Source organism: Apostichopus japonicus, chromosome 3 (genome assembly GCF_037975245.1).
Source record: "Apostichopus japonicus isolate 1M-3 chromosome 3, ASM3797524v1, whole genome shotgun sequence".
Lineage (NCBI taxonomy): Eukaryota > Metazoa > Echinodermata > Holothuroidea > Aspidochirotida > Stichopodidae > Apostichopus > Apostichopus japonicus.
The window spans coordinates 30,203,083-30,215,053 of record NC_092563.1 but is presented as its reverse complement, the minus strand read 5'-3'; the positions used below and the strand labels follow the sequence as shown (position 1 = coordinate 30,215,053).

The window sequence follows — 11,971 nt, the reverse complement described above, 5'->3', positions numbered from 1 at the left end:
GAAAAAGAAACCGAATGCAGTTATCTACTGACAGTTCTTGAACTTTTCTGTCTTTTACGCAAGTTCCCAATTTGTTACGATATGAACGCGGAAAACTAAATATACGCTGAAAAGTGACAACGATGAAACCATTGGCCTTCTATACCGCGGACATAGTCTAATACTTGGGACGGGAGAACTGTGAAGTTCCAGGGGGGGGGGGAGTGAGGGAGCTAACAGCTTGAGGGGCAAACATTTGGAAGTGAACACACAGGTATAAAGTGCACACCACGGGCAAACTAAGGTCCCCTCTCTCTGCCCCCACATACACGTCATCGGTGAATCTAATTTAAATTTATTAAAATTGTATTTGTTGCATGAAATTTAAAATCGTCACAAAACGTAAATGTCATGTAACAGAGTCATTTATTTACCATTTTTCAAGAGGGATGTTAATTTAATAAATTCGAGATCGACTTCTAGCGACTAGCTGATCAACGTTTCGAAAAATAATCAAACATAAGTTGCTTTGTAATTACAACTGTACATTATCATTGACTGGGAGCGGAGTGGCCCATAGAAGCTGCAGCACTCGTATCGCCAAAATACTCGTCAGAAACTGAAGAATCGCATTTACGTTTCTTTGGAATGTATCTCAGGAGCCTAGCTGAAACACTTTCAGCTACATCTTGTAGCGAGTGTATAAGCAAAATGTGTCCGAATAGAAATTTAATTTCTATAGAATTTATTTCAAAGCCCCGGTGGGGTCTAAGGGGCGAAGCACTCAGAGATTGTACCATTTTGAGCTATGTCAGACAGTATTACAATAACAACACAGTTGCAAATTCAACACAAACTGCAGATGTAAATAAAAACTAGAACTTTATTTGCCTTCAATTACGCATTATAGTAGTTCGCGTGGATTGCTTGCAGTATTAGGAAGAACTTTTTGGTTGTGCATGGTGTTATTTTGGGCGGGCAACACACCAAAGAGTATAGTCATGTAGGTACCTAAAACGTGAGGGCGCATATTAGCGCCGTGACAGGCTCAGAATAAGTCGCCTACGCAGCTAGCCTCTGAAACTGCAAATATACAGAGACTATATGAAACTTTAAGTTTCAACGTCCATTAAAATTCAACATAAGCATATCGAAAACTTGTAACAGCATGACGCTTCTATACATTGGTCATGTCAACATTTCCTGGCTAGATACAACTTTGACATCGTGCTATAATTTTGGCACATCGGCGCATACGGAGAGCCAAACTTTTCATAAATGTCGAAAGTTTGATATCAACATGTTACAATCCCGTATAGACATATCATGCTAATGTTGAATTTGATATGTTGATGAACGTAATGACATATTGCATTTGTTTCGAAATTTCATATGGAATTGTAACATGTTGACATCGCATCATATATTAACTTGGACACTTCACTTTCTGTTTCGACATTTATGGAACGTTTGGTTCTCCGTACAATCAGTCACGGTGACTGCGGCATACCATGTACAATGATTGAGAAGCTATTGCATCAAGAACTATATTGGAAGTTACGTAAAGCTATATTTGAAACAGTCTAATACCTACTCTGCGATCAGAAACTAATTAATTTAAATTTAATTAAAAATTAACATTGCCTGGTTTGTATGTCAATATTTTTTTCTTCAGATTTTAATAATAATAAAAAAAGCCAGTATAGGTTTTTTGTCTGTAAAAACGAAACTGAAAGGGCCAATAGGGTTAAAACAAGTTAAATGATGCACATGCTGCAGACGCAATCTATCGTCAGAGTTTTAATGTAGACATCAGACAAGAGTTGGTATACTATTAAAACTGAATAACAGAGTTTAACGACTCCTGGGAGATATAACCATGCATGCAGGCATAAGCCTGATGTTACTCAAGGAAAATGACAAGATACCGTCATCAGATCTTGAAGAAGATATGGCGGTTTATTTTCAACGACGATGTAACCAAGGTTTAGAAGCAAAAGTAATCCTCATCACTGGAAAACCCAACGTATAATTACAGAGGTGTACTAATGGGCGGTTTATGGGGTTCAGTGAACTAGGGTATCCAACGTTTTAATGCCCCCAGGGATAGGATCCGACGTTTTCAGTCCACTGAATACTACTGTCAGTGACGTTTTGTATGAATAATTTAATGAGTGCCAACAAGCCTAGTATGCATTTGTCTGTCTTATGTCACGAACAACAGATTTAATTTAATGCCCACTTCAAGAACACCCCGTGAACCCACCTGAACTAGTAATGCCAGTATTGCTTATATACATACATACCGGTACAATTAACAAAGTAATATTGTTACACTGAATTTTCATTATTAATTTCATGCAATATGAAATAAAGACTATTATGGCAAATTATTAAAACACTACCCACACGTTTATCTAAAACGCGGGTGGTTTTGTGAATGAGTTGTTTCAGACCAGTTGTCCGGTTTGTTGCTGACAATGTTGACCATTATGTAAGAAATGCTGATCGGCATTTCATGGAATATATAATTAACCCAGTTATAAACCATATAACCTTGAGAATATAGATGTCCTCAGTGAAGGATGATAATGGAAATATCCATATTGATCATGATGATCAAATAAAATTACTGGAAAACAACTTAAACAGCATTTTCATCCTCTATATATAAAGGTAACTTTTATATACAATATCTTCACAAACGATATTGACCGTCAAATTTGAAATATCACTCATAAGTTCAGCTCACCAACCAGTTTCCCTTTCCGATTGGAACGCTGCCTTGCTTCTCCTCCCAGTTTCCATAAACCCCTTTCGTATCGGCTGTTCTCCTACACCTTGGAGGACTCATCCCCATCTTAAGATGTCATCAAATGTTATCTTCACTTTCATTTCTCTAATAGCATAACATAGCTACTCTACTCGAATCCAGATCCATTCATATCTCTTCAAACACCCCTCTCCTATCACATCACCTTGAAAGCTGGTATTCCCAAGATGCAGTCTTACTCCCCGTCCTCTATACCCTCTGTACCGTCTTTATAAGCGAACTCTGTCTCCCACCCCCACCCCACCCCCTCTTCTGCTCGACTGCAATCAGCTAGTACACCGATGATGATGTTGCTACATAGAACATCACTAAAAATTAAATTCCACAATCAGCAAGATTCTACGCCACTGAACTATTTTAGCGTTCCATAGGAAACACCTTTCGGCCAGCTTCTGGTCAGATGGTGTAATTGCATTCATGGAGGGATTGTATCGGTTAATCTCCCTCCCCTCCAATCATGATACAGACTTATGCCTTTGTTTCCCATTGTAAACTGTGGCTATCAGACGCATGATTACATAGCATGCGGGCCTAATCTACCGATTTGATTGTGTAACGGAGAGGTTCTTAACTTCCACATTCCTTTCCTTATCCTATTGTCAAACCTGTATTGGGTTATAGGAGTACTCATGAGTTGTCCGCACCAAAAAAGAGGAGACAGGAGAGTATTCATTATACCATGGAGGTAAAAACAGATACAGCTTCTATCGCAAAGAACTAAACTACCCCGGATGGAATCGATGTTTTGGAATGCCAAGTGGTCATGCTACTAGTTTGGAGTTCGGGTCCCTCCAAATTTTACTTAGGGGATAACAAAGGCTGAGTATGTAAAACAATATTTAATACAGAGCTTGTAAAACGAGGCACATTGATCCAACTCACAGTAGCCTTGGTTGTCCTGTTGTTGGGATATAAAAAAAAGGTGAAAAAGTTTATTCACTTCAATGCATTGCGCAATTAAATATGTGATGTCATTCATGGACTCACCAAACAGATGTTTTTTGTCACAGCAACAGAACGAGCCATCAGGATGGAAATTGGACCAATGTGATACAAAATAACTGGAAAAAAAACGACATTGTCAATACAATGAACAGGAAAACATTCAAACAAGCAGTATCATATGATGTCATCAATTCAACAAGTATTAATATCATCAAATATCATGACTGGACTTGTGATATGTACGGCAAATTTGATGATATCATTAAATCGAATTAATGATATAAAGAATTCGAATTAATTATATGTTTAAATATGGTCAATCCGTGATATTAACGTCAGATTTGATGATCTCATTAAAAATCGAATTAATGATATCAAGAATTCAAATTAATGGTATCATTTAATACGGTTGAACTCTTGATATGTACATCATACTTGATGATATCAGTAATTCGATTTAATGATATCAAGACTTCGAATGAATGATAGGCCTAACATTAAATATAGTTCAAATCGTGAATGTACTTGTGTTTATTGATATCATTAATTCATGTCGGGATATCTGTAAACGAATTCATGATACCTCTATGCATTGATGAAATATTGAATAAGTCATCTATTTAAGCTAGCTAAACTATGTGTAATATCAACAATTCGAATACTGATATGAACAATGAAGTTAAGATATGATCAATTATCCTTCATCAATTATAGATAAATAAGATATCATAAAGTTTGTTACAGATACCATTAAATATTAAATGATATCATCAATTAATGTAATGATATCATTACATATTGAATACGGTAGCAATATTACCGCATGTAGTGCGAAAGGCCCGGGTTCGAATCTCCTTAGAGGCTGGAAGTTTTTTCGCTATTCTAGATTATTCAACTCATTGCCGTGTTTGCGTCAAGATGTATACACGCCGCCATAATCCTCAGTTCGCGAACGTAGAAAGTCAAAATATGGAAACTAGTCACAGAGACAACTATGAATTTATCTCCATCTCTTGTCTACTAATCCCCTTGCATCCATCTCTTTGTGTTCACCATGCTGATTAACCTGTCTGTATTCTGTGCATGTGTTTGTCCCTTCTGTTACTGTTACTTGTCATTTAGCCTTTGAAGAAGATCCTGCTATAGGATCGAAACGTCAGGCCACTTACTTTTACACATTCTTTTACAGAGGCTCTGTAGTGGATAAGCAGTTTGATAACAGTTTTATTTTATTTTAATTTATGATAAACACAGATAATTGCAAAATATTGCCATGAAATTTGCATTGGAAAGTGCAGCTCGTAGCCTCGTAGGCCCATCGTTGAAGGGTTTTACTATTGTTCTATATTCGATATGAACATATATGAACACACAGTAAGGCACGTAGTTGTTGGAATAGCCTGGCCAAAATATCGTTACATTTCCCAGTCACATGATCTAATCTCACGTTTGCCCGCACAGCGGACGTGTATTACTCCTGCACCGGTTAGCTGCATCCGCAATACCACTAACTATAACTATCACGTACGAATCAACGATGCGGTTGCGATGTTTTGGCGTTCCATATGTCTTCACCCAGGGCAACTAATTTGCCAGGAAGACTCTTTAACTTGCGTAAACGGCTTGTGTTACCATGGCTGATGATATCGACGATTTGTTGGATGAAGTTGAAGACAGATATTTGAAAACGAAATCCATTGTTAAAAAGCCAAATCAGGATAAAAATTGCAATAATACTTTCAGCAGGTAGGGCTGAAACTGTTGAATACCACTAGTATAGTATAGCTTACCATTTTGTGCATCTGCTGCCTAACGTTAGTACAGACATAGACCTCGGGTATAGCCTAACATTAGCCAGTGGCACAGTAGCTGTAAACGCTTTTATATAAGCTAGGCTAGTTCTAAAACTTAAAAGCTAGGCTAGGTCTACACAGGGCACTGGATAGAATTCGTGTCTCGAAAATAAAAATTGCCGGGACATTTAATGTCAATCAGACATATTTCTGTGCTTGGACGCATTCAACATATTCTCTGATTGTCATCGTGAACATTGTATCATCTGTACTGGTAGGGCTACTGGTAGCATGGACACTGCGAAGTTCGGACACCTAAGCCTTAAAACATCCCAAAACTATATCTCATGGTATAAATCATTTCATTTTGGAGAGAAAATAACTGTAGCTTCATAGTTTTTTGTGCAATTGGCTCTTGCTGTAGGTTGTCATGGGGAAATCGTGTATTTCTTAGGGGTGTCCGAACTTTGCAGTGTTCCGAACTTCGCAATACTGACTATAGCATGAAAAACTATGATTATTAATAATTGATGGTATAGGCTACCATCAATTTGTGAGGCCCTATGCATTAACATTATTTTAGATGATAAATGTGGTGACACTTGCTCATTGTAGTGGTTAGTTCAATCGTTAGTTTGCTATGTGACTTGATGGATGATTTAACAAAATCCTCCTAGGCCTAAAGGCTAAAATGGAGAGAATTAGGCCTATTAGTTGTAAAGCTTAGTTTGGGAGTTAAACTGCTTGAAGCAAGGACAAGTTTCCTGTAAGTTGTGCATGCGTTGAAGTTTACCATATAATTGTGGCTAAATGTGTGAAATAATTCAGAACAAATGTCTCAAAATGAAACAATTGATGTTTCCTTGGTTCACTGTGGCAATGTTGGCCGTTTCTGTAACGGCTTTGTAGATTAAACTAGTTGCAATTGAAGAAGTTACTGTATATCACCATATATATCACCTATATTAGCTTTGTAGAGGTCGGGTGAGAGAGAGATACTCGAGACAGTCAAAGAGCACACAACGCAACCGATGTTAGAGCTGAACTGACTTGTATTTTCCTTGTACCACACCCACTGTACTGTTCTAGTACCACCTCAGCATTCCATCTAGCCATTACAACAAGGCACGGGAACAATAGATGATTACATAATAGATGATTACAAAGGCTATAGTTTGGAAATCTGGAATGCTGAGGTGGTACTAGAAGAGTACAGTGGGTGTGGTACAAGGAAAATACAAGTCAGTTCAGCTCTGACATCGGTTGTGTTGTGTGCTCTTTGACTGTCTCGAGTCACTCTCTCTCACCCGACCTCTACAGCTTAATCAAATTGTTTACAGGTAGGCCTAGATCGATCTTAGCCTAGTAATAGGCAATGATAGTCAAATCCGAGGCAACCAGATTTAGTAAAAACCACTAAATACGATCAAAGTTTCACCTAACTAATTAGTCCTTCTGTGGCATCCATCCAGAACTGTAGGCAATATGATAAGACCTCGACCTGCAATAAGTTAGTTACCTGTAATATTGATGGTACATGTGATGTTGAATTTGATGTCGTGCTCTGTAATTTAATTAACCTAAAGTTTGGTTATTTGTTCATTGAAGCCACTGGGAATGCTGAGCACAATTTTTCATTTGCCAGTTTATAAGAATAAGTATTAATATATATACCATGCAATCATTCTTGATATGGTGTGTCCCTGTCACAATAAAATGAAGACTATATTCTGATGTGTAATATTTGTTATCTCTTTTCCATTTGTGTTAATATAAACAATGAATTCCATCAACTTTCATTCTCTCCAGTAAACCAAAGAAAAAAACCAGAGAGGAGGATGACTTAGATGCAGCTATTGATGACATCATAGGTGGCACAGAAGTTATAGATCACACATTCTCAGTAAGTTTCGTGTAGTAATGATGTAAGGCCTATGTGATTCCATTGGATTGAAATGTGTTTAAAGAACAGATACATAACAGCTAACAGCAATAGCAACGTCATATCATAATCGTAAGAAAACAGGATAATTTAATCCCTTTTTGAGTCGGAACTTAAATCTGCACACTTTGATTAATATTTCATCCATATCATATCAATGATTTTCAACATCATCCATATTTTGCTGAGGATTAGTATGTTCAAATGGGCTAGGTGAGCAGAGAGGGAGTGGAGGGGGGGGGGGGGTGAGGGAGAAGCATTACAGGTGAGCTCCTATTGTACACTGATGCTTTTTATCAGCTTAAATTATAAGTAATCCTCTCAGGGAATAGGTGTATCAGTGATAGTGTTGAACCTTGATAGGCGGTAGTTTGTGAAGTCACTGACTATTATGGTGTCTAACTACCCATTTTCTTCCTGTATGCACCTTCCTCCTGCCTTTCCCAGCAAGTTTGCCCGTCTAATCAGTAGTAGCATCATTGTAGAGTTACATTACTAATTGTGGTGTTGCATAAATTTCTGTTTCCAGTCATTTCATTACACTGTAAGTACTGTGCTGTCTGGCTGTGGGTTATGTCAATGATAGCAGCCATGATACGGTGGCGACCCCTTTAAGGGTGTTCAACCGAAGTACAAAATGAACTTGATATCAGTATGATCGCTAAGCTAACATATCAAACCATAATTTATTTGTTCTCCAGGAAAAATCCAAGAGACATAAGGAGGAGAGTTGTCCAATATCCAGTCAAACAACATCATCATCTTTAAGAAAGTCTCTTCAGAAGAGATGTTTTCCTGTGTATGTTGGAGGCAGTGCAATAGTGGTAGGAGTCAGTAGTGCAATGACAGAGAGGTAAGAAGCTATAGTGGTAGGTTTGGTAGTTTAATGACATGTTAACTTTAGCACTGTACCTTTCACAATGTGAAAATATTACTTATTGGCCCTGATGGAACTACAAAGTCAGGATCTTATCATAGTTTGTTAACAGAAATGTTGGAGCATCATTTTGAGGAATACTTAACATTCCAGCTTTGTAGGCTCTGAACATATGTTTGTGATTAGCTTTGTAGAAAAATTGCTACAAATCTAATAATTGCACAGCAGGTGGCATAGTTTAACTATGCAACATTGAATAAATGATTCCCTGCACTTCCTCTGTGGGTAAAGGGGGAGGGGGGAGGGGTGGATGGGACCAGCAACTGTATCCTCTATTACCAGAAGATATTCAATTGTAATTGAAGAGAAGATTCTATATCCTGAAAATTATGGAGAGTTCAACTCCATCCAAGGTACATATTGCGTCTATCCTTGCATACAGCATTCATAATGCTTGCCATTTACCTCGCAGTATTAATTAATATTGACACTAGGTGCAGTTAGATATGTAATAATAGACACAAAATTGATGGCAAAAGGGTATTAGATGTTACGTTTCGACCAACAGCATATTCATTTCTGATATTTTGTTGAAAGTATTGTAATATTGCAATAACAACATTTCATATCAAATATCATGATATGGCCCTTGGGTTTCTGGTGACAATATAACATCAATATCTTGAAATGGCAGCGTTGGAATTGCATGCATATATATCCCCACAATGGTTATTATACGTTCTTCTGTAGTACGTCAAAAATAAATTTTCTGCACTATCTTTTTAAAGCCAAATCATACCTGCCATAATAGGGAAAGCATGTTGGTTTATAGTTGGCATTAGTGTTCAGTTTGTTGTTGTATGACACCATAGTAAAATGGTCATCTTTCCCCCATTCTCCTCCAAATACTGTCATAATACTAATCATGATGTTCATCTCTCTTTTTACAGGGCATGTGATCAGCTCAGATGTACCTCTTGTGATTTTAAAGTTGTATTTTATGATAATGTACAGTGGGACAACACCTGTGATTACCTGTTCTTTAGAAACAATGTACCAGACTACCAGAGGCTTTGCAGTAAACTGAAAAAGAAAAAAGGTATTGGAATTTGAGTTTAAACGATAATTCTACTATCTGCAGGTGAACTGTATTGTGAGTGTGTATGACACCTCAGTCCATTCCCCCATCATCCCATACTCTGTTGTATGACTTTGTCATAGCCGAATGTGTGTGAACTTGGGAAACTGTATTGTGAGTGTGTAACACAGCTCAGTCCCTTCCCCCATCATCCCATACTCTGTTGTATGACTCTGTGATAGTCGAATGTGTGTAAACTTGGGAAGTACTGTAGAAATGAGCGAGTGAAAAATTAATCCATTCGTGGAGCGATCAGCGTGAAGGAACAAGAGAAGAGCTTAATAATGTATACTGCTGTTTAAATACTGCTGTAATATGTACTGCAATGTAAACTGCTGTCAAAGATATGCAGATTCTGTATGAATTACATACAAATCATTTATTATACTCTGTGTTATTTTTAATCTCCAGGTAGTAGAGCGTATGCCTGCCAGTGTACATGGCGATCTGTTACTAAGCTTATGAATCTCGTGGAAGAAGATATCAAGTGGGTCTGTGGAAAACATCCAACGTAATGAAAACCTGTCTACAATGAAAATATCTGAGATATGATACAGAGTGTCCAATGCATATCATGTACATCATGACAATATGGAATAGATTGAAAGCAAAGCTCACCTTCAATGTGGTGTGCTGACACACAATATATACAAGTACACATATCAATGCAAAGGAAATAATGATAATTTATTATATAAACATAACAGTATAGTGTCTTTGTCTCGTAAGTTTCTCCATAGTCTTCAACTTTCTCACAAATGTAGATTCTTTCCTTGAATCTACAAATCTCAAAGTGGCTTAAATGTTGTTACAACAACTTTAAAGATTGATAATGCTGGAGAAAGTCTTCATGTTTCCAATGAAAGAGCTTGTTAGAAAGTAGCTTTTATATATATATAGCAGTTATTTATTCTCTTCTGATAAATTATGCTATCATGTATACATCTATTTGACTACGATCATGAGGTATCTTGATTATAATTTATTTTGTTTTGCTCTAAAGTGAATTTGCTTCAGAAACATATTGGATTTGAAATGTGCTCATGCTAGTTAAATTTTCATTTTTGTCCGGCACACAATAATATTGAGAACTTATTATGTTGTCCCTTGCCTACTGGTTTTGGATTTCCTGTAGCTTTTAGGTGAAGAATAGTATTGGACAGTACTCTTTACATAGATAAGGGTGGTAGGAGGGGGGGGGGTGGGTGGGTGCTTGGATGTTACAAGTCTTTGTTTTTGCAGAAAACATGAAAGGTATTAATTAATCAATATATATTACTGAGTGTGAAGAGTAAGGGTAAAATGGTTAAATTCAAGATATCATGTCTCTATTATGAGGTTATTTATTTTTAAGTTGAAATAACAAGAAGCATTTAATAGTTATATCACCTTGACAACTATATACACCATGGACTTTCACCTAAATTTTGAGTAATATCATGTGGTTCAGATTTTTTATTAGTTGCTGTAGCATATTAAATATCACTATCCTCATTTCTATTCTTTGTTGTTTTCTTTCTGATAGATACAATATTCAGATGTAGATAATATTAATTTATATATCGATGCTAATCACTCACAGATTAAATTACTGTACTGTAGCATGTTTAATCATGACACGGCTACCCAAGATTGAATAACACAGGATAGAAACCAGATGGCAACATTTCAATTTGTATTCACTCATCTTAAAATTTGAATAAATGGACACACAAAAATAGTTAAATTCACCAAATGCAACTTTTAAGTACATATACTTATGTACTTGTCTTTAATATTTTAAGAGATAACAGCACCATTTTGAATCAGTTACCTGACATCCAGCTAGATTCTACGGCTTTTGCTCACATTCAGACTGGCGCTAGCTTAGCATGATACTGCACGTATCAAACTCTGGTATGTCAGTTAATAAACTGACAGTCACACACATTGACAATCAGACATAAGACTGATATTTAATTTTCAAGATCTAATGATGGAAATATCAATATTTTACATTATTGTGTAAGTAGTCAAAAATGGCCTAAATCCACATATTTTCCAAATTTGTGGAAAGCTATGTTGAACAAAGACTTTATTAGACACTGAATGGTAACATTTGAGTACTTCAAACAAGCATTGGTCATCTCAAAAGTGTGGATTAAAAAATCAGGAATTATTATTGCGGGAATTGAAAACTACATGGAATAAAGTTGGAGACTTCAAGAAAGATTCTCTTGTGTAGTGAAATTAATTAACAAGTAATATAAACATGTTTGATTGATCAAATATGTATGCAAATTTCAATACATAATACTGCAGTTTTTGAAAACATGCAGATGCACTCATTCAACATGAATGTTTGTTAAATGTTGCAAAGAGTACACCCACTGAAAAGATATCAGCAAAATCTCCCCCTCCCCCCCCAAAAAAAAAATATATATATATTAAAAGTGTGTTGAGGCACTTTACATTTATGTAAAAT

General features: G+C 36.5%; 1 protein-coding gene across 1 annotated transcript; it reads left to right on the top strand.

The window, feature by feature from the left end:
* The first annotated feature begins 5,313 nt into the window (after positions 1-5,313).
* On the top strand, positions 5,314-11,907 carry LOC139965824 (cilia- and flagella-associated protein 418-like). The gene is made up of 5 exons (XM_071968577.1): positions 5,314-5,503; positions 7,360-7,453; positions 8,194-8,345; positions 9,320-9,468; positions 9,919-11,907. Exons 1-5 carry the CDS (start codon positions 5,391-5,393, stop codon positions 10,020-10,022), a joined length of 612 nt encoding a protein of 203 aa, XP_071824678.1. The 5' UTR covers positions 5,314-5,390; the 3' UTR covers positions 10,023-11,907.
* The last annotated feature ends 64 nt before the right edge of the window (positions 11,908-11,971 follow it).